General features: G+C 43.5%; 1 protein-coding gene across 1 annotated transcript in view; it reads right to left on the bottom strand.

Moving 5' to 3' along the window:
* Positions 1 to 24,246, bottom strand: part of SEC31A (SEC31 homolog A, COPII coat complex component) — a 1,704,034-nt gene that overhangs the window by 1,018,055 nt on the left and 661,733 nt on the right. The window contains exons 11-13 of the mRNA XM_044060384.1: positions 6,923 to 7,697; positions 5,844 to 6,608; positions 5,672 to 5,724 (exon numbers count right to left, since the gene is read on the bottom strand). Coding sequence (XP_043916319.1) covers positions 5,672 to 5,724; positions 5,844 to 6,608; positions 6,923 to 7,697 — 1,593 coding nt within the window. The remainder of the gene's footprint in view (positions 1 to 5,671; positions 5,725 to 5,843; positions 6,609 to 6,922; positions 7,698 to 24,246) is intronic.

Raw genomic sequence — 24,246 nt, 5'->3', positions numbered from 1 at the left:
GCAAGTCCTTTCCTGCTATCAGCAAAAGCCACAAAGAGTTGATCTGTTTTCCTGTGATCTTTTGTTCTATCCAAATAAAACCTTAGCTGTCTGTGAACATCCAATTTGTGCAACATATACTCCATTTTGTTGGAGTGGTTTTGAAGAAAGTGGGTAATTCAATGGACTGATTAATGTTGTTAATAGAACACACTTTAGGGAGGAAGGATGAATTGGTACGAAGAGAAACTCTGTCAGAGTGAAAGATTAGATAAGGGTGCTTGATGGAGAGAGCCTGAAGTTCAGACACTCGTCTAGCAGAAGTAATGGCTACCAGAAAGAGAGTTTTCCAGGACAAAAATTTTAATGGGCAAGAAGAGGCAGGTTCAAGGGGCAACATTAATTTAGATAGTAACAAGTTTAGACTCCAAGGTGGCGTAGGAGATCTGACCGGAGGTCTAATATGAAAAACTCCTTTTAAGAAGGCTTTACAAAGTCTGTGAGCCATGATAGGAGCTCCACACTCTTCCACATGGAAATTGAAATGGCAGCCAATTGAACTCTTAGAGTAGCAGGAGAAGCACCCTGATGAAATAAGTCTGTCAAGAACTCTAAAATCTTATTCAAAGGAGCTGTAAAGGGATCAACGTGGTGTGTATTCGCCCAGAATACAAACCGTTTCCATTTGCTAGTATATGTTTTAGTAGTGGAAGCCTTATGCGAAGCCACTAATATATTCTGGACTGCTGGTGACAAGAGATCAGACCTGGCTAAGTTGGGAATTGGAGCAGCCAAGCTGCTAGATGGAGTGACAGGAGCGCGGGATGGGGAACCCCTGACGAGTGAGTCAACAGATCCGGCTCTGGGTCCAGAATCCAGGGTCCCCGAATGCAGTGAATTTTCAGGAGGGAAACCAAATTTGACGAGGCCAGAATGGAGCAATGAGAATTATCGTCCTGTGAAGGTTCCTGGCTTTCTGGAGAAATTTCGTATCAGAGGAAATGGAGGAAATGCGTGCAGGAGTCCCGGGGCCAATCAGAAACCAGTGCGTCCTGGGGACTTCCCTGGAGGGGTAATAGGGCAAAGTAGCTCCTGCATTTGGCGTTCATTGGAGGCAAACAGGTCGCAGGAAGGCTGGCCCCATGTGCGAAAAATCCTTTTCGCCACTGACTGTTTCAGAGACCACTCGTGCGGTAGCAGAATTGCTCTGCTCAGCTTGTCGGCTATGACGTTGGATGACCAAGGGATGTGCGTTGCTATTAGAAAGCGACCCGTGGACTCTACCCACTGCCAAATTCTCATGGCCTCTCTGCATAGTTGATAGGACCTGGTTCCCCCTTGTTTGTTTATGTACCAGACTACCGACATGTTGTCCGTCTGAACTGCAATAGTCCCTAGAGGAAGAAGGGGAGCAAAGTGTTGCAACGCTAGAAACACTGCCCTCAACTCTAGTACATTGATGTGCAGATTGTACTCCAAATTGGTCCATTCGCCTTGGACTGTCTGTCCCTGAAAGATGCTCCCCCACCCTATCAGGGAAGCGTCCGTGGTCACCGTAACTGTGCGTGGGTAGCACAAACGGCCTCCCTGGGAAAGGTTGCGTTTAGAGCCACCAGTTTAGGTCTGTTTTGCAAGTCTTTGTTATGAGAATCTCGTGTGTTAGAGGTAGCTGTTGAAATGACCATTGAGCAAACAGTAGCCATTGTAGAACTCTCATGTGCAGCCTTCCCAGGGGAATTGCAATAAGGGAGGCTGACATGAGGCCCAACACCTTCAGAACTAGTTTTGCAGGAGATTTCCTTGACAAGAGTAGAAGACGTATGTGAGTCTGCAGCGATACTATCCTTTCTGGGGGAAGCCTCAGAATTAATTGCCGTGTGTTTAACTCTGCTCCTATGAACAAGATATTTTGTGATGGCTGAAGTAAGGATTTTCCGAAATTTACGGAGATCCCTAGGTGAACACACAGTTGAAGAACATAGTCTCTGGCCTGCAGTAGTTGACGCCGGGTGGTGGCTGAAAGGAGCCAGTCGTCCAGATACGGAAACACCTGGAATCCCTGGCGTCTCAAGTGAGGCGCTACCACTGCCATGCATTTGGTGAAGACCCTGGGGGCTGAGGTCAGACCAAAGGGCAGGGCTCGAAATTGAAAGTGACTGGCTCCCAGCCGGAAGCGCAAATGATCTCTGGATGCCCTGGCCATTTTGATGTGGTAGTATGCATCCTCTAGATCTATTGAGCACATCCACTCGTCCTTCTGTAGAAATGGAAGGATCGACTGAAGCGTGACCATTGAACTTTTCTTTCTTGACGAAAGTATTGAGGTAACTCAGGTCTAGAATGGGCCTCCAGTCCCCTGTTTTCTTTGGAACTAAAAAGAACCTTGAGTAAGTCCCGAATCCTTGCTGGTCCGCTGGGACTGGCTGGATGACTCTTTTGTCTAACAACTTTGAAATTTCTAAAGCTGCTGGCTCTCGCAGATGGGGCGGTACATCTGGGAGTCTTTTCTTTGGAATGGGATAGGATAGAAAGGGTATGGTGTAACCTCTGGTAACTACGCTTTTTACCCAATTGTCTGTAGTTATATCTTGCCAGGCCTGAGGGTAAAAGGCTAGCGACCCCGACTGCCTGCAGAGCAGGACACGCGGGCCTCCTCTCAGGAGTGCTGGAAAGGTTTACCAGGGAGTGTATCCCTGTCACCTTGATGTTGCGGACCCCCTCTGCCGCCAGGGCGGCGTCTTCCACCTCTGCCCCCTCCTCTGCCTCTAGAGGGGGCATCACCCTGTGTGCCCGGGAAAGACCCTTGATTTTGTTTCCGAAACCACATTTTCCCACCGCGTTGCCCTTTGGGGTACGGTCTGGTTGGGGTGGAAAAACGGACTCCGACAGCAGACAGAGTCTTTCCCTCTTGTTCACACCGGGTAAGGGTCTCCTTTACCTTGGGGCCAAAAAGAGTGGCACCGTCAAATGGGGCGTTTGTAAAGGAAGACTTGAAGGCTTCCGCAAAGGAGCATAGGCGCATCCAGGATTGTCTACGAAGAGCAATCGCTGAAGCTGCTGCCCTACTCGAACCTTCGGCTGCATAGGAAATCAGCCTCATGGACGAGTTAACAATCGATGTTAGGGTATTAAGTTGCGCTGTCACTTTCTCTGAGACAGCTGCATCTGTAGAACCCTGGAGGGTATCTCCCAACTCTTTGACTAGATCCCTCTGCAGGCGTGTAAAATGGGTCAAATAGTTCAGGGACCGCATGGAAAAAGCCGCTGAACTAAAATGCACTTCCCATATCTATCCATCGTCCTAGAATCTTTATTAGGCGGATGGACAGACGAAGAAGACTCCGACATCTCCTTTTTCGTGGCTGCAGCCACCACCATAGCGTCTACTGGAACTCCTTTAGTAAGGTAGGACTTATCCTGAGGTGCTGTGATGTACTTGTTGGTTTCCTAGGAACAGGTTCCACTGTGTCAGGAGCCTCCCACGCCCTTGAGCAATAAGTTCCATTAGTTCGTCGAAGGCGGAGTGACCCAGGAGGAGGAAGGGCGAGCACCAAATGCCTTCAGCAGAACTGACTCATCCTCAGAAGGGGAAGGGACTGCCAGTCACCTCTCTGTTTCAGGATCTCCAAAATGTCTGAAAAGAGACATCTTCTGAAGGTGACTTAGGGACCCTTCTGACTCATCTAAGTCAGTATCAGATGTTATGGATTCTTGTGGAGAATCCAAGTGTCTCCTCTTACACAGTCTCTTCCTAGGGACTTCCTCGTGGGGAGCATCCGAAGAAGCCTCGGAGGAAGAGGGGCACCCTCCAGGGGTGGCTGAGACACTGGTGCCCGGCGCTTGGATGTGGCCGTGGGTGCAGATGAAGACAAAGGCCCTTTATGGGGAGGAGAAACTGCTTCCACTGATGTGGTTGTCTGGGTAGACAACACCTTCCTCATCAGGTCGAGCGCCCCGGGTCCCGCATCGAAGAATCTCCCGGCTCGAAGAAATGGGAAGAATCCCGACACGGGCACGAAGGCATCGACCCGAGGGCGGAGCCGAATCGATCCGTGCGAGGCCCGAGGGAGAGTCGGAACCGACACGTCGGTTCGACTCGGCCCCGGAACCAAGAACAGACCGTCGGCTCCGAGACTCCGGTACGGGTCCGGAGTCGAGGTGAGGGAACAGACCGAGAAAGGGCGGTTCTGGACCCGGGGGCTCCACAATCAGCAGATCAGCCTCTTCCGGCTCCAAAGACTGAATCGGTCTCGGAGGAGGAATGGATGGAGATACAGGAAGGCATTCAAGTTTCGACACCAGCTGGGTGGAAACCGAAATAAGTTTAGAGAGGGCCGAATGCTCCAGCAGCTTCTGCACCACACGATCCACATCGACATCCGAAAGTTTAGAGGAGGAACGGGTGAAGGAACCGAAGACGGAGCCGACCTCAATATGGCGAAGGAGGAGCTCCATCACCGGTTCCAAGACTCGAGGCTCAGGAACCGACACCAGTTGAACACTCGGCCCCGAAGTCTGTGGAACCGGTGATCTAACCTTTGAAGAAGAGCTCGGAGCCGATGACTTGGGCTTCGATGTCTTCGATTCCTTAGAGGACTTCGATGCCTGGTCAGAAGCATCCAAAGCCTCTTGGAAAGCTGGTTTCAAAAGACCCCTGTCCATTAGTTTCCTGCGCCTATCTGTCATGACCCTCCCACTGAAAGAGTGACAAATGGAGCAATCCTCTTGTAAGTGGAGAGGGCCAAGGCAGTAGACACAGGAACTATGGTTGTCAGTGACCGACATTTTCTGGCCACACTGACAACGCTTGAAACCAGACTTTGCCTTCTCAGACATTGTAGGTAATAAAGAAGTCTAGAAACAAATACACAGTCAAATCCGGGAAAAATAGTCACAATCAGGTAAATGTCACAATCAGGTAAATGTCAAATCCGGTTAGTCACAATCAGGTAAATTTGACTCAATATAGTAGTATATGGTAAGGGTGTAGGCCCCGGTACAAAAATACCGATAAAAGGGTTAACGGTACCAAAGAACTACGGAACCACAACACAATCACACAAGGTAATACTGACAATATTAAGTTAAATAAAATTCTCAATAAAATACAACAAAAAGTTATATCTTAGCTTAGAAAACCCTCGAGCTAGCTCCCAACGATGCGAATGCAGCAGCGGCAAACTAGATCTGGGGTAAAGGCAGAGGGGGATTGTGGGTATTAGATTGTCTCGAGCTTCTTCTCGATGCAGAGCTTGCAAGAGGCCGGCACGGAGCCGAGGATCGGCTCCGAACCCATGTGTAAGAACAAACGGCGAGATTGAACACTATCACATTATAGGTTATCAGGTCTCTTAGATCTTCCTCTGTGCCATCCCACACAAAAAACACATCATCTACAAATCTTCCATAATATTTGATGTGATCAGCAAAAGCCATGTTGTTAAGTAAATATGTATTCTCCCAATACGCCATCACAAGGTTGGCGTATGAGTTGGCACAAGGTGTGCCCATCGCCACACCTTTGCCTTGTAGATAATGTGTCCCTGTGGCATAACGCATTGTTCTCTAATACCATATCTAAAATCAGCATCCATTTAATGACTTGATTATTCGGGACTCCCTGTTCTAACAATAGTAACCTTACATATTCTATCCCTATGTTATTGGGAATGGATGTGAAAAGAGATCTCACATCTAAGGTCACCAAGAAATCTGTGGTCACAATTGGCTTTAGCTCATTAGATTCTGCAAGATTTACAAGGAATTGTTGAGTGTCCCTTAAAATATTTGTTTTATTTTGCCTAATATAGGCTTAAACTGTTTATCCAAATAGATAGACATTGGCTCCATTAGCCAACCCTTACTGGACACTATGGATCGTAATGGGGGATCAAGCATGTCCTTATGAATTTTTGGAAGACCCCTGAAGGTGGGAACCAGGGGATTTTCAACCAAAAAATAATTATACAACCCAGTATCAATAACATCACTTAACAAATAATCATATAGATTACTGTGCACATTGTTGATTAGCTTATTTAAACAAGCACCACTGAGTACACTATATGTTGTATCATCTGCTAGCAACAAGTCAATTTTGTTCATATATTCATCTTTATCCATGACGATAACGGGTCCGCCCTTGTCATCTTGTCTAATTATTATACTCATATTGTTTTGCAAGCTTAATAGTGCTTGACGTTCATCGTTACTCATATTGTAAAAATTAGGTTTAACATCTTGTCTGGCATAGAGTTCAAACAAATCTTTTTCACAAGCCCGCTCAAATGCTTCCAACACGGAATTGGAAGGTGGTATAAAAGTAGGTTTCTTAAACGAATTAACTACTGATGTATCTATAGTATCATCACCAAACAACAATTTAAGAGAAATATTCCTAGTAAAAAATTTAATGTCTAAAATAATATCAGTAACATCAGTATAGCTTGATGGTATAAAGCTGAGCCCTTTACTAAGGACCCGTAGCTCAAATTCAGTTAACGCATACCTGGAGATATTATAGACTAAGTCTTGGTGACTGGTCTCAGAACCCGCTTCTGTTGTTCGAATATCTCCTCCGTGTTCTTTCTTTTCCTTGCTTGATGGTAGGGAGACCACGCTCTCCTTTCCTGTTGTTGAAAGGGAAGAGGAAAAACCAAGGAACCATTTAATCCAAGAGAAGCAGCTCCTTCCAAAGGAGCTATGGTTGAAGATGAACAAAATGGTTTATTGCGTGCTTCATTGTCCACTATGTTATCTGATGAACATGATGAAGGTAAAGGCGATAGTGCATTCTAAACAAGATGAAGATATTATTACACTATCGCTTGTGTCAACACTTGTTTAATAGGACGCTTCACCGTCTGCGAGTGTGTAGCTTTAGAAGACTCGTGTGGAACTGACGCTTCGAGTAAAGCGTTCGTTTTATTGGATGTTGCTCTACCTGCTGACATCGTAGAAGGAATGGTTGGCTGTTTGGAGTAAACACCCTTCTCATCTTGCACGTGATTGGTATCAGAAGTATGATTAAATTTCTTGAAATTAATGGCGGGTTTATCCCTCGGCCAAGAAAATACATGACCATTCAGGAAATCTAGATAATCACGTTCTAGTTTCCTTTTTTTATCTTGTAATGCCTTATGATCAACCGAAGATGCCATGTTTCTCAAATCACTATAGATAACATCCAGTTCAGAGGAATTAAGCATACATTTTAGTTCTTGTTCTATTACATCTATTTCTGTTGTTAACGTTTCCTCTATTTTACTATATTGTTCTATAAGAAGCTTGATGTAACAAAAACTGGTGTCCAAATTCAGTTTCTGCCACTTTGACAACAATTCGGGATATGTGTTGCCATAAGTGGGCATTTTGAGTATTCGTAAACCTCTAGGTACCAAACGGAAGCTAAGACAAGCTTCCATATGCTGTTTCTGCCACTGAATAGTTTTTAATTTCTGTATTTTGTTCTCCAATCTTCTGGTAACCAAAATAATGTCCATACCATGCTTAATGCTGATATCAGCATCTTTACCATGCAATAAATCCTTTGGAGTTAGCTTAAGCAATGGATTTATCGACATGGTACATAGTCCATTCAAAGAAAAAATCGGTTCATGTAGCTGTTTTTCTGGTTCATGAAACACTTCAGTGGCCACTGGGACATGGCAGAAGAAATTGAAGTTGCTAACGAAGTGTTTCATGAACCAGAAAATCAGCTACATGAACCGATTTTTGATATCAGCATTAAGCATGGTATGGACATTATTTTGGTTACCAGAAGATTGGAGAACAAAATACAGAAATTAAAAACTATTCAGTGGCAAAAACAGCATATGGAAGCTTGTCTTAGCTTCTGTTTGGTACCTAGAGGTTTACGAATACTCAAAATGTCCACTTATGGCAACACATATCCCGAATTGTTGTCAAAGTGGCAGAAACTGAATTTGGACACCAGTTTTTGTTACATCAAGCTTCTTATAGAACAATATAGTAAAATAGAGGAAACGTTAACAACAGAAATAGATGTAATAGAACAAGAACTAAAATGTATGCTTAATTCCTCTGAACTGGATGTTATCTATAGTGATTTGAGAAACATGGCATCTTCGGTTGATCATAAGGCATTGCAAGATAAAAAAAGGAAACTAGAACGTGATTATCTAGATTTCCAGAACGGTCATGTATTTTCTTGGCCGAGGGATACACCCGCCATTAATTTCAAGAAATTTAATCATACTTCTGATACCAATCACGCGCAAGATGAGAAGGGTGTTTACTCCAAACAGCCAACCATTCCTTCTACGATGTCAGCAGGTAGAGCAACATCCAATAAAACGAACGCTTCACTCGGAGCGTCAGTTCCACACGAGTCTTCTAAAGCTACACACTCGCAGACGATGAAGCGTCCTATTAAACAAGTGTTGACACAAGCGATTGTGCATTCTAAACAAGATGAAGATATCATTACACTATCGCCTTTACCTTCATCATGTTCATCAGATAACATAGTGGACAATGAAGCACGCAATAAACCATTTTGTTCATCTTCAACCATAGCTCCTTTGAAAGGAGCTGCTTCTCTTGGATTAAATGGTTCCTTGGTTCTTCCTCTTCCCTTTCAACAACAGGAAAGGAGAGCGTGGTCTCCCTACCATCAAGCAAGGAAAAGAAAGACACGGAGGAGATATTCGAACAACAGAAGAGGGTTCTGAGACCAGTCACCAAGACTTAGTCTATAATATCTCCAGGCATGCGTTAACTGAATTTGAGCTATGGGTCCTTAGTAAAGGGCTCAGCTTTATACCATCAAGCTATACTGATGTTACTGATATTATTTTAGACATTAAATTTTTTACTAGGAATATTTCTCTTAAATTGTTGTTTGGTGATGATACTATAGATACATCAGTAGTTAATTCGTTTAAGAAACCTTCTACTTTTATACCACCTTCCAATTCCGTGTTGGAAGCATTTGAGCGGGCTTGTGAAAAAGATTTGTTTGAACTCTATGCCAGACAAGATGTTAAACCTAATTTTTACAATATGAGTAATGATGAACGTCAAGCACTATTAAGCTTGCAAAACAATATGAGTATAATAATTAGACAAGCTGACAGGGGCGGAGCCGTTATCGTCATGGATAAAGATGAATATATGAACAAAATTGACTTGTTGCTAGCAGATGATACAACATATAGTGTACTCAGTGGTGCATATTTAAATAAGCTAATCAACAATGTGCACAGTAATCTATATGATTATTTGTTAAGTGATGTTATTGATACTGGGTTGTACAATTATTTTTTGGTTGAAAATCCCCTGGTTCCCACCTTCAGGGGTCTTCCAAAAATTCATAAGGACATGCTTGATCCCCCATTACGATCCATAGTGTCCAGTAAGGGTTGGCTAACGGAGCCAATGTCTATCTATTTGGATAAACAGTGTAAGCCTATATTAGGCAAAATAAAACAAATATTTTAAGGGACACTCAACAATTCCTTGTAAATCTTGCAGAATCTAATGAGCTAAAGCCAATTGTGACCACAGATTTCTTGGTGACCTTAGATGTGAGATCTCTTTTCACATCCATTCCCAATAACATAGGGATAGAATATGTAAGGTTACTATTTTTAGAACAGGGAGTCCCGAATAATCAAGTCATTAAATGGATGTTGATTTTAGATATGGTATTAGAGAACAATGCGTTATGCCACGGGGACACATATTATCTACAAGGCAAAGGTGTGGCGATGGGCACACCTTGTGCCAACTCATATACCAACCTTGTGATGGCGTATTGGAAGAATACATATTTACTTAACAACATGGCTTTTGCTGATCACATCAAATATTATGGAAGATTTGTAGATGATGTGTTTTTTGCGTGGGATGGCACAGAGGAAGATCTAAGAGACCTGATAACCTATATTAATGGCACCACTAGTTTTTTTATTTTTTGAACATACTTATTCACACACCAGCATGCAATTCCTCGATGTTACAGTTAGCAATGGCAATGATGGTATTCATACAGTAATGTATAGGAAGTCCTGCTGGAAAAACAATCTGTTACACCGCGATAGTATGCATCCTAGGCATATTTATCCTAATATTATTAAGAGCCAAGCATATAGGGCCTCTAGATTGACCACCAGACAAGAAGAATATGAACATCAACAAGACATGCTAAAGGAAAATTTCCTCAAAAGAGGATATGATAAGACAGAAATACATGAAACATTAAATTTTTGCACTAAGCACAGGTCTGACAAAGGAACACCATTTTTCCTAAGACAACAAGATTTGAATTTAGAAGGAGAAAGTAATGTTAAGGGCATTAGAGATGGAACAAATAACAACAGGAATTATAAGAGGAATAGATTAATCATTCCATATACCAACAGGAATACACAAATAAGGCAAGTTATTGAGAATAATTGGAAAATATTATTAATAGATGAGAGGATAAAGGACTTAATTGACGTGCGACCAAGTGTAACCTATAGGAACATGAAGTCTTTGAAAAGACTTCTATGTTATGAGAATTCCAACACAGTAACTATGCCCTCACAGAGAGTGGGCACGTTTGCATGCAGAACATGCAATCAATGTACATATATTTCTAAGGATAATAGATTCACACACCCGACCACGGGACGTATGTATCCAGGTTTTATGCAGATTGTAGATCTCGAGATCTGATATATTTAGCACAGTGTCAAACATGCAAATGTTTCTATGTGGGTAAGACAAACAGGACTCAGAGAACGAATCAGGGAACATCTATATGCCATCAATAAGGAGAACACCAATAATGCCCTTGCTAAACATGTAGTAGAAAATGGTCTTAAACACATTTCTAGATTTAAGGTGTTAGAACTACTAAGAAAAACATCTAGGTTAGACAATGTTAAGAACCACACAGAGGAATTGGAGAATAGGTGGATTATTAGGCTACAGGCATATCAAGGTTATGGCTTGAATGACAAAGTGTCACTCAAACCATTTCTGGCAGCTCGACCCTACAGTCATTAGATAGTCAATTATGTTTTTTGGATATCATTGATTGTTTTGATATATGCAGTCTATTGGAGATGTACATTTGCCATATATATCAATATTTTATTTTATCATTATTATGTACATTATTTATTAAATAGTATTCCGCATAGTCCTTGCAATTAGGATGTTATATTTTATTCAATATATTTTATAAAGAACTGTATATTTGGTTTCACATAGTAGATTATTACTAATTCACTAGATTATGTTTTTATTCAGATGCAATTTTTATTTAAATGCAACTTTTGTTGAAAGCCATGATGAATGTAGTTTGTCTTTAAATGTTGATTGACTTGATTGACTAATTGAGAGCATTATTTAAATGTAAGGATTTGTCAGTAATCATTGAAGTCTGAGGAAGCGTTGTTGACCAACGTGAAAGCGCTTACTTTTGGATCCTGTTTCAATAAACCGTGAAGTGAATACTGTGGTTTGGATTATTCTTCTGCTTTGGCGTACCACTTCCCCTTCTTTACCTTTATTTGACTGTTTTACAAAGTGAGTACCTTGCTTGGTGGCTAGCATTTTTCTTTATTGTGAATTTTTAGTGAACCCAGACACTGGGGATGCACAAGCCTGTGCATTTCTTTGTGCCGGTCCCAAGCCCGGATAAATGGGGAGGGTTGCGTCAGGAAGGGCATCCGGCGTAAAACTTCGCCAAAACATTTCATGCAGTCACTAAGAAAAAGTTTTTATACCGGATCGGTCGAGGCCCGGGTTAACAACGACCGCCACCAGTACTGTTAGCCTATAGGGTGCTGGCAGAAATTGGGCTACTGTTGGCCAAAGGAGGAGAAGAGGCGGAAGACATGGCCAAAGGCAGGAGGAGAGGAGAAAGGCTAGGACTGTGGTAGTGTGGGTCGGAACTTTGAATGTTGGCAGTATGACTGGTATAGGGAGAGAGCTAGCTGATATGATGGACAGAAGGAAGGTTGGTATACTGTGTGTGCAAGAGACCAGATGGAAGGGGAGTAAGGCTAGGTGTATCAGAGGTGGGTTCAAATTGTTTTATCATGGTGTGGATGGGAGGAGAAATGGCGTAGGAGTTATTCTGAAGGAACAGTATACTGAGAGTGTTTTGGAGGTGAAAAGAGTGTCGGATAGAGTGATGTTTATGAAGCTGGAAATTGATGGTATAATGATGAATGTTGTTAGTGCGTATGCTCCACAAGTTGGATGTGCAATGGATGAGAAAAATTTTGGAGTGAATTGGATGAAGTGGTGATGACTGTACCCAAGGGTGAGAGTGGTGATTGGAGCAGATTTCAATGGGCATGTTGGTGAAGGGAACAGAGGGGAAGAGGAAGTGATGGGTAGGTATGGTGTTAAACAAAGGAATGCAGAAGGTCAGATGGTAGTGGATTTTGCGAAAAGGATGGACATGGCTGTGGTGAATACATATTTTAACAAGAGGGAGGAGCATAGGGTGACATACAAGAGTGGAGGAAGATGCACACAGGTGGATTATATCTTATGTAGGAGGGCCAGTTTGAAGGAGATTGGAGACTGTAAAGTGGTGACCGGAGAAAGTGTCGTTAGGCAGCATAGGATAGTGGTTTGTAGGATGATGTTGGTTATCAAGAAGAGGAGGAGGAGTGTGAGGGCAGCACCAAGGATCAAGTGGTGGAAATTGAAAAAGGGTAATTGTGAGGTAGAGTTCAGGGATGAGTTAAGGCAGGCACTGGGTGGCAGTGAAGAGTTACCAAACAGCTGGGTAACTACAGCAGAGCTAGTAAGGGAGATGGCTAGAAAGGTGCTTGGTATCACATCTGGACAGAGGAAGGACGACAAGGAGACATGGTGGTGGAATGAGGAAGTACAGGAGAGTATACAGAGAAAGAGGTTGGCAAAGAAGAAGTGGGACTGTCAGAGAGATGAAGAAAGTAGACAGGAGTATAAGCAGATGAGGTGCATGGCAAAGAGAGAGGTGGCGAAGGCTAAGGATAAGGCATATGAAGAGTTGTATGAAAGGTTGGACACTATGGAGGGAGAAAAGGACCTGTACCGATTGGCTAGACAGAGGGACCGAGCTAGGAAAGATGTGCAGCAGGTAAAGGTGATAAATGATAATGAGGGAAACATACTCACAAGTGAGGAGAGTGTGTTGAGGAGATGGAAAGAGTACTTTGAGGGGTTGATGAATGAAGAGAATGAGAGGGAGAGAAGGTTGGATGATGTAGGGATAGTGAATCACGAAGTATAATGGATTAGCAAGGAGGAAGTAAGGATAGCTATGAAGAGAATAAAGAATGGAAAGGCTGTTGGCCCAGATGACATACCTGTGGAAGCATGGAGGTGTTTAGGTGAAATGGCAGTGGAGTTTTTAACCAGATTTTTAATGAAATCTTGGAAAGTGAGAGGATGCCTGAGGAATGGAGAAAAAGTGTTTTGGTACCGATTTTTAAGAATAAGGGTGATGTGCAGAGCTGTAGTAACTACAGAGGGATAAAACTGATCAGTCACAGCATGAAGTTATGGGAAAGAGTAGTGGAAGCAAGGTTAAGAAGGGACGTGATGATTAGTGATCAGCAGTATGGTTTCATGCCAGGAAAGAGCACTACAGATGCGATCTTTGCTCTGAGAGTGTTGATGGAGAAGTACAGAGAATGTCGGAAGGAGTTGCCTTGTGTTTTTGTGGACTTAGAGAAAGCATATGACAGGGTGCCTAGAGAGGAGTTGTGGTATTGTATGAGGAAGTCAGGGGTGTCAGAAAAATATGTAAGAGTGGTACAGGATATGTACAAGGGTAGTGTGACAGCGGTGAGGTCTGCGGTGGGAGTGACGGATGCGATTAAGGTGGAGGTGGGGTTACATCAAGGATCAGCTCTGAGCCCTTTCTTATTTACAATAGTGATGGACAGGTTGACAGATGAGATCTGACAGGAGTCCCCGTGGACTATGATGTTTCAGATGACATTGTGATCTGTAGTGAGAGTAGGAAACAGGTGAAGGAGACCCTGGAGAGATGGAGATATGCTCTAGAGAGAAGAGGAATGAAGGTCAGCAGGACTAAGACAGAATATATGTGTGTGAATGAGAGGGAGGATAGAGGAATGGTGAGGATGCAACGAGTAGAGGTGGCGAAGGTGGATGAGTTTAAGTACTTGGGGTCAATAGTTCAGAGTAACGGTGAGTGTGGAAAAGAGGTGAAGAAGAGAGTACAGGCAGGATGGAGTGGGTGGAGAAGAGTGTCAGGAGTGATTTGTGACAGACGAGTACCTGTAAGAGTGAAAGGGAAGGTCTACAAGAGGGTAGTGAGACCAGCTATGTTATATGGGTTGGAGACAGTGGCATTGACAAAAAGGCAGGAGTTTGAGCTGAATGTGGCAAATTAAAGATGTTAAGATTTGCACTGGGTGTGACAAGGGTGGGCAGGATTAGGAATAAGTATATTAGAGGGTCAGCCCAAGTTGGAAGGTTTGGAGACAAAGCCAGACAGGCAGGCTGAGGAGGGATGCTGGGTATATTGGGAAAAAGATGCTAAGGATGAAGCTACCAGGTAACAGGAAAAGAGGAAGGCCTAAGATAAAGTTTATGGATGTGGTGAGAGAGGACATGCAGGTAGTTGGTGTGACAGAACAAGATGCAGAGGACAGGAAGAAATGGAAACAGGTGATCTGCTGTGGCAACCCCTAACGGGAACAGCCAAAAGATGATGATGATGTTATTGAGATTTTTTGTCCATATCTGGATGCTTTTGTCTGTATTTCTCTCTGAATATCTTTGGGGGTGCCTTTTGTATGTTGATTAATTTGGCTTTTGACTTTGCATAAATATTGCATCACATCAACTCTCTCTCTCTTCCCCATGTCCCTATTTCTTTTTTATACTTTTCAAAAATCTCTAGATTTTGTTTATATTTTCGCACTTCTTCAGATGCTTCTTTTTCCAAACAGATCAAAGTTTCTTGATCTATATAATGTTTTTCACAAATCTGTTGTATTAATGAACACACATTTTTATTTGAGGCTTCTGACAGTTTTCTTGTGAAAATATTTTTCTTTCCTCCGATTTCTCTCTCTTAATCTTTTTGATATCTTGTGTGTGGAAATTCTGGGCTTTTTGCATAACAGTGACAATACATAATTTCTTTCTTATCTTCAATAGTCCACTCTATTGCCTTTATGGCGCTTCTTTGGCCTATCAGTTTTTGTGATTTTTGTAGACTACTTCCTTCCACAAAAGGGGGACCATTCCCGCTCAGCAGACCTGGCCTAGCCCAGTTGTAGGGATGTTTCCGTATTTGCAGGATTCTATACGGTTATTTTTTCCAGTCCTGGCACCAGTGAGCTTACCAGGATTGGGCACTTTTTTATCCTGGGTCTTGTGCACTCAGCTTTTTTTTTTTTACCTACTTCTGTCCATGATATATGCTGTATAAAATACAATCTATACATATCAGTGTCATCTTGGTGAAATTTTGAGAAAAACATGGGCCACCTCATGAAAGTACTCAACAAGACTTGAGGATGAATTCAGTTTTAGCAATACTACTCTCCTTTGCTTGCTGACGTACGATTCCATTCGCACCTCTTCACTCATTCACCTTAGAGGGAAACTGGCTAAGTTTAAGATAGCCCACTGGGGCAGCTAGCCTAGCACTTGCCTATGAGCAATAAAAGAAAAATAAAGGAAAGTTCCTCAATGGGGCACTTATCTGAATCGCAGAAGGCCAAAGGTACAAACAACCATGCGTAGAACAGATCAAAAGGTGCGAGGCTGGTGTTTTGACTGGTGGCAAACCGTCTGGAGATTTACGCTCATATGTCCGTTTATGTACCCTTATGCCCATAGGCTTAGGCCATATCTCAGAAGCATGTCTCTATGGAAGGTTTTAGCTTTGGTACCTCACCAAGGCAGCCAGGTTATTTGGTGAGATAACCCAACAGTTTGGAAAAACTGCAACAGTGATCTAAGGAAGGATATTAATTTATTCACACGTGACTGTCAAAGTTTACTATCTTTTTGAGGTAAATAAATATGATGGAAAAATGGGAACTAAATCCAAATGCTGCAATAATTTGGGATGTAGGGATTATGAGGCCTAATCCTCAACATTGGCACCAATCATGCACACTGAGAGTGACTGTCAATAAGAGGCTATGGCAAACATGCACTGCTGCATTGGGTTATGATGGACATCTATCAAATCCAAATAAGCTTTACGCCACCAGCTACAACATTAGCTTACAGTCAATGAATACTCAGAATTTCACCAAACTCAGTCTGAGGCACTTGCTAATATGTAATAAAAAGAAGTTTTGTACTCACCATAATGTTCCGCCTCTGTTGTCCATTTTCATTCTTCCTCAATAGTTGGGTCTGGATCTGACTCGGTCGTTATCTCAGCTCGTGGCCACCAAAAAGCTCTCGAGCTCCTCTATTAACCATAATGCACCAACCCCTAACATACCTCATATCTTGTTTGCTGGCTGACAAAGTAAGAAATATTAATGTAATATTCCTGACAGAAGAAGCCATTATCTGGAGCTCAATATAAGGAAAGTACAGTTGTGTACACTTACCATAAATGTAGATGTTCGAGTGTATTCACTAATGCAGTCATCACACTTGGGTTATCTGCCTGCAGGTAAGTCCTCAGTCGGTCCTAATACCAGAGTCTTAGGATTTCTACGTCGGATGCTGTCGCTTCTTCCATGATGTCAGGTGTATAAAACAGGCAGCTGTTGCCATTACATCAGTTTTTTTTGCCCCAAATGTCAGGAGCCCCCCAAATAGGAAGCTAGTATATGGTGGGGAACACCACCAGTAAAAAGTGAATACCAATGTCACTAGGAATGGCCATAGAGAGGTGATGTAGAAAGATAAAGAAAGTCGGGAGGGAAACCAGGACTGCAACAGTAAATGCACTCTAACATCTACATTTACGGTAAGTGTACACAACTGTACTATGTTCTTCGTGTTTCACTGTTGCAGTCATCACACTTGGGTTGATTCCCAAAGCTGAGGAAGGGTGGAGGCAGTCAAGAAGTGTTTGGGCTGGCTAGTAGGCCTTGCAAGACTGCTGTAGCAAATCCAGCTCTGGATTTAGAAAAGACTAGTAAATGGTAATGCTCGGTGAAGGTGCGTACAAAACTCCAGATTGCAGTTTCCAGAATGTCCCTGGAAGGGACTCCCCTGAGAAATGCTGTAGAGGTGGAAGTAGCCCTAGTGGAATGTGGTCTGATCCTCTGTGGGGTAGGTTTTCCATGGTACCTGCAGCAGAAATGGATGCAGTGCGCTATCTATTTGGAAATAGTTTGCTTGGAAATGACCTTACCTTCTGCCTTGTAGCAAAGCTGACTAGCAGCTGGTCAGATTTTCTGAAAGGTTTAGTCCTGTCAAGGTAGAACCTGAGCTGTCTGTACACGTCCAAGGAGTGCAGGATCCTTTCCCCTTTACTCTGAGGGTTAGGGAAGAAGGTTGGCAAATGGATGGATTGGTTTAGAGCCACACTGGACACCACCTTAGGAATAAAGGATGGGTTAGTCCTGAGGGAAACCCTGTCAGCATGGAAAATAATGAAGGGTTCCACAGCCATTAGTGCGCCTGTAACTCAGACACTCTTCTTGTTGAAGTTATGGCTAAAAGCAAGGCTGTTTTCCAAGAGAGGAATTTTAACTCAGCTGAAGCTGCAGGTTTAAAAGGGAGAAGCATGAACTTTTCCAGTACAAAGTTAAGGTCCCAGGCAGGGGTGGGTGCTCTCCTAGGGGACCTTAAGTTGTTAGCCCCCCTCAGGAACTGTTTGATGAGAGGGTGAGAAAATAGCGGTGACTCAGTACTATAATGAGCTAAGATGGCAGAGGCATGAATCTTAATGGAGGAGAAGGATAGGCCTCTGTGGAGTAGCTCTGCACGGTAATCTAGGATTTGAGGTAAGGAGGGCACTGCTGTGTCCTTCCCTTGAGACTAATTCCAAGAACAATATATTTTACACTTTTCAGCACAGGATTTCCTAGTACTAGGCCTTCTGGCTTCAAGAATGACGTCCAGCACCTGTTTACTGAGGGTTGCTGGTGGTGTATTCAAAGGATAAGCCAGGTTGCAAGGTTTAGGGATTGCAATTGCGGATGCAAAATCTGCCCCTCCTGCTGAGACAGCAGGGTAGGAGTCTGGTAAAGGTGCCAGGGTGGCGCTGTTGTCAGACTGTGCAAGTGTGGGTACCACTGCTGGCATGGCCATTCTGGGGCAATAAAAACTGCCCTTGGTCTGTCCTGTTTTATCTTGAGTAGTACTTTTGAGAGGAGGGGGAAAGGCATAAACTGAGAGGCTTTCCCATTGAAAGGATAGGGCATCCACCTTCCAGGCCCTGCTATGAGGGTACCTGGTGCAGAATTTGCTCAATTGGTGGTTCTCAGGGGAGGCAAACAGGTCCACTTCTGGTGTCCCCCATCTCAGCATCAGAAAGTTGAAAGTGCTGGGCTCCAATTTCCACTCGTGTGGGTCTAGGAGATTTCTGCTCAAGTCGTCTGCCAGTGAATTTTGGTTGCCTGGCAGGAATTGAGCTTGTAGATGTACTTGGTTGCTCAAGGCTGTGTTCAACAGGGCCATGCCTAACCTGCAGAGTGGGTAAGAATGGGTTCCCCCCTGCTTGTTTATGTACCACATGACTGTGGTGTTGTCTGTTTTTATAAGCAGTTGTCCTGGAGGTATTTGAAGGCTGTCAAAGCATTCTGTACAGCTAACATCTCTTTTTGATTGATGTGCAGGCGAATCTGGGCTGGACTCCAGTGACCCTGAATGCATTTGCCTGCCATGTGAGCCCCCCATGCACAGTCTGATGCGTCTGTTGTCAGAGTTTGGGCGGCAAGGGATTGAGTGAAAAGCAGTTCCTTGTTGTGGTTGCATGCTTCTGCCCACCAAAGAAACTCTGCCCTTAGACAAGGTATGATTGGAATGACCATTTCTAGGTCCTGAGAATGCTGGCACCAAAGACTTTTTAAGTACCACTGAAGTTTCCTCATATGCAGTCTTGCATATGGAATTAGCAGAATACAGGAGGCCATGAACCGTAGGGCTTGCAATATTTTTCTTGCAGATAGATGGGTTCTGATGGCCATTTGCTTGAAGTAGTTTGTCAGATAGACCTGTTTTTCTGGAGTGAGAAAAGCCATCTGGGAAGTTGTGTCCAAGCTTGCTCCCAGGAATACAATCTTTTGACTGGGTACCCGTTGTGCTTTCTTTTCGTTGATGGTGTACCCCAATGAAGTGGGAAGGCTTTTTACAAATGCCAGGTGCTGAAGTAGCAATTCCTGACTGTCTGCCTGAATCAGGCAGTCATCCAAATATAGGAAAATTTGGATATTTCACTGCCTGCAGTATGCAATGGCTAGAGCCAGGCACTTTGTGAATACTCTGAGTGCAGTAGATAAGACAAAGGGAAGTGCAGAAAACTGCATAGAGCCTGCCCTGAAACGTAGATATTTTCTGCATGACTCCCTTATGGGGATGTGCAGATAAGCTTCTTTTAAGTCTAGAGTGACTAACCAGGCATCCTTGGCTAGCATAGGGAGAAGCTGTTGCAGGGTAAGCATATTGAATTTTGGGGCCACCAGAAAGGTGTTGAGAGTGGATAGATCCAGGATTGGGCGCCAAGAGCCCTCTTTTCTGGGCACCAGGAAAACACTGGAGTAGAAACTCTGCCCCCTTTGTTCTACTGGAACAGGTTGAATAGCTCTAATATACTGAGCAGGGAAAGTACTTGCTTTTGAACCTCTGCCCACTGGTTTGGATGAAGGTCTGGAAACTCACTTGGGGTTGGCAGTGTATGAAAGTGGAATCTGTACCCCTGGGATACAATGTTTAGGACCCTTCTGTCCTGAGTAATAGAAATCCAGTTTTTAGCATGAAGGCCAAGTTTTCCTCCTAGGGGCACAAGTAATTGGGCAGGGCTGGGAAAGATAATTGAAAAGTCATTGTGAACTTTTTCATAAGGGGGCGGCTTACCACTCCCTGTTTTTGAGGTGGGGGCACTCCATTGTTTAGATCTCTGCATACCCTGAGACTGTAGTCTGGGTGACCTGTTTCCTCTGGGTTTGGTCTGTGAAGGCCTGGAAGGGACTGGAAAGGACCAGTTTATAGAAGACCAATGCCTACTGAATCTAGGTGGTTGCACTTGTAAGAATTCTTTAACAGTTTGCATAGATTTAGCTTTTTTCTTCCATTTTTTTAAGAACCTCTTCTGCTTTGGTGCCAAATAAACAGTCCTTATTTAAAGGAGTGTCTAGTAATTTAGATTTGACATAATCTGGCAAGGTTTGTTCCTTCAGCCAAGCATGCCTTCTCAGTACACACCCAGTGACTGCAGACCTGCAAGATGCTTCTAGGGCATCAAAGCCACACTGCAAAGTATGCTTACTAACTTGGTTTGCAGAATGCATTAGCTCTTGTAAATCTTTACTTACTGCACAATCTGGGAGTAACACCATTTTTTTGGTTAATTAGTTCCATAATATGCTGCTGGTACTTCAATATGTGAAACTGGCAATTCACTGCCCTGATGGCAAGAGTTGCAGAGGTATATACCTTCTTACCCAGTATGTCTAAAGCTCTGGAATCCCTGTCTGCAGGGACAGGATTTTTGGCTGTAGTAGCCTTAATACCTTTAGGTCCCTGGGAAATGGTCTCTGGATCTGTAGTAGGATTCTTGAAGAGAAATTTGTGGGAATCGGGTATGATGTAGTACCTGTCAGGTTTCCTAGGGGCCGGGGGTAAAGTATCTAGAGTAAGACTGGATTCCATAAAAACATCATTTACAATATCCAGGACAGGGGGTATAGCTAGAGGCCTGTGCTGAGACAACTCTAAAAATTCTCTGAGTCTCTTCTTAGACTGAGGGTAGTTCTGGCATTCCCAGTGGAAATGTTCTCAAAGGATGCAAGGTTTCACCAAAAGAAAAATCCTCTGGAGGGGAGGCAGAGGGAATGGATTCCTCTGCATCTGAATCCTCATAGGTTGATAAGGGCATGTCCTGATAATCAGAAGGGTCAAAGTCATCAGACTCCTGATCTGTAGAATCAGAATGAAACTCAATTCTTTGTCTCTTGGCATGGGAAAGCTGCCTTCCCCTAATTAGGGTAATAAGGTCTTCAGCCATTCTAAGCATTTGTTTTGTGGCATGGGAGCTTGAGCATGCGCTTTGGTCGTCGGTTTTCTACGCATAGTGCATACTCTGGACCTCAGAAACTCAGTAGTTTTAGCTAAAAATGAAGCTGTCAATTTAATTTGAACATCAGTAGGTCGGAATACACCCTCAGAAGCCAGTGCCTGCACAGCGGCTCAGGTAGAGACATCCACAGGTTCCATAGTCGAAGAAGCATCTCCCGGCATACCAGATTCCAAATGGGTCTCAGCAGAAGCCTGCGAATCTGTAGAGGTGGGCATCAGGAGCTGCAAAGGCACCTCACTGAGTACTGGCGGACTGGTGACTAGTTTAACGGAAGCATCGTAGGCAGTTTTGGGCCTATGCGGTCTGTCTCTATCTTTACATTTTTTTCAGAAGATCGGTAGTTAAATGGCTTATAGAAGCCATTTTGGAATACAGAGAACGAGAGTGAAAGAATTTAGCGACAAAGACAGCCTGACGACGAATGGTTCGGGCGTTAAGGCACAAAACTGACAATGAGGGGCGTCATGGTCTGGGCCTAAACAGGTGACGCAGTAAGAATGAAAATCTCTGTGAGGTATTTGCTTTCCACAGGCAAGACAATTGTTAACTTTTTCTGACATCAGTTAGAGCAAGAAAAAAGGATCCCCAATGGGGTTACTTAGCTTTAGAAGACTTCAGGATTATAAACTCGAAAATGAAAATGTCAGGTAACGGATAACCAGCACTTGCGAACTGCTTCTGCTTCGGGCTCCTCCTCGGCAAGAAAGACTGATGAAATGGCGTAGGCTGCCTGTTTTATACCCGACGACTTGACGTCATGGAAGAAGTGACAGCATCCAACGCAGAAATCCTAAGACTCTGGTATTCGGGCCGACTGAGGGCTACCTGCAGGCAGATAACCCAAGTGTGATGACTGCAACAGTGAAACACAAAGAACATCAGTGGTGTCCTTATAAGACCTCGTTCTTCAGAAATCAATTATGAAAAAAGGTTGGGGGTTGGTGGGAGAGGATTTGAGGAAGAATGAAAATGGACAACTCAGATTGAAGGTTATGGTGAGTACATAACTTCTTTATCTGATGTTGTCAATTTTCATTCATTCTTCAACAGTTGGGACATAGTCCCCAACTACCTAAAATCCCCAGTGGACTCTAAGAAAGGATATTCCTGAGCACAGCTGAACCAAAGGCTGCTCTTCCCCTCGAGACCAGATCCAATTTGTAATGAGTAATAAAGGTATGGGGATTGGCTCAAGTTGAAGCCGCAAATATGCCGTCCATGCACATCCTATATAGGAACACTGAAGTAGCCATTTACCTAGCTGAATTAAATCTTAAAGGTGTTGGTAAGGACAGACCCAACTTGTTGCAGACAAATGATATGCACTCCATCAGCCATCTTCTGGCTAAAGTTATCTTTGCAACTGAATTACCCAGTTTAGAATCTGAAAAGGACACAAACAATTGATCAGTCATTCTAAATTCTTTTGTTCTATGTAAATAGAAATGTAATTGTCTGTGAACCTCCAATAAGTGCAACATACATTCACCGTTGTTAGCAAATTTAGGAAAGAATACTGGCTGATTAATAGACTGGTTGATGTTAGATTCTGACACCACCTTAGGAAGGAAAGGACTGGCTCGTAATGTTACTTTATCCCTGTGAAAAATCAAGTAGGGAGGCTTAGAAGGCAGTGCTTGAAGTACTGAAATCCTTCTAGCAGAGGTGTTGGCCACCATAAAGACAGTCTTCCAGGTCAGAAAATTCAGATCATACACACACAGGGGGAATGAGTTAGGGCTTGTTGTACTAAGTCCCATGGAGGAGCTGGATCTTTATAAGGAGGTCTCAAAAGAAGGGTACCTCTCAAGAAGACTACAAACTTTAGATTAAACCGGGGTGAAGTTCTCAAATCCAATGTGAAAATCAGTGATGGCTGCTAACTGAACTCCAATTGTTGGAGAGCTAGCTCCTTCATTGAAAACTGCAGCCAAAAATTCAAGAAGACTTTGCACAGGGCCTGAAAAAGGGATCAATGCATTTCTGAAGCACCCAAAAAACAAACCTCTTCCATTTACTTCTGTAAACCTTTCTTGCAGAGGCTTTATGGGAAGATAAAGTATATAACGAATAGGGGACAAGAAGCTAGGTTGTCTGGCTATTAAAGAAAGTGGAAAAACCATGCTGCCAGCTTTAAGTTTGAGATATCAGGATGAATCATGCATGTTGGATCAGACAGGAGGTCTGGAATTGGACCCAGAATCCAAGACTGGTAACTTGCACAAGACCAAAGAAAGAGGAACCAAATCTGCCAAAGCCAGTAAGGTGCAATGAGAATGACTTTGCTCTTCAACCAGACATCTTTCTGCAGAAATTTGGGGATCAAGAGAGTTGGGAGATGCACCTAAAGCAGACTGAGGGGCAATCACGTAGTAGAGCGTCCCTCAGGAATTCCCCCAGTGGGGAATCAGCAAAGCTGCTGCACTGTTCAGGGGAAATGCAAAGAGATTGCAAAAGGCTGGCCCCCCATTGGCGAAAAATCATTTCTGCCATCTTCATGTCGAGACACCAGTTGTGTAGTAGTAGAATGGACCTGCTCAATTTGTCTGACATCACACTGGACTTCCCTGGAATGTGCATTCCTATCAGAAAATGGCTGGATGAAATTCCCCATTGCCACACTCTGAGGACTTCTCGACACAAGGGATAAGAACTGGTCCCTATGTCTGATGTACCAAACTACTGATATACTGTCAGTCTAAATCAAAATTGTCCCAAAAGGAAGAGTGTCTTGGAATGCCAATCCAGGACTATGAAATGCATGTTGGCCTCTTCAGGAGACCAACAGCCCTGGTCTGTTTTCCACAGAAAGTGACCGCTCTCCCAATCTGGGATGTGTCAGAGGTCACTATGGCCTTGGGCTGAGGAAGAATGAAAGGATGGCCTTGTAGAACCTGATTTGACCAAATCCAGCACCAAAGTCTTTTGCGTGCCTGAGTGATTCCTATTTGGGCAGACATGTTCGTAAAAAAAGAATAGTTGTGTAAAATCTTACCACAACCATAGATGTCCTTCTCTTCCATGTTGCAGTATTC

Source organism: Protopterus annectens, chromosome 2.part0, assembly GCF_019279795.1.
Source record: "Protopterus annectens isolate FY-2018-M chromosome 2.part0, PAN1.0, whole genome shotgun sequence".
Taxonomy (NCBI): Eukaryota; Metazoa; Chordata; order Ceratodontiformes; family Protopteridae; genus Protopterus; species Protopterus annectens.
The sequence above is the reverse complement of the archived record's forward strand: the minus strand, read 5'-3'. Positions and strand labels throughout refer to the sequence as shown.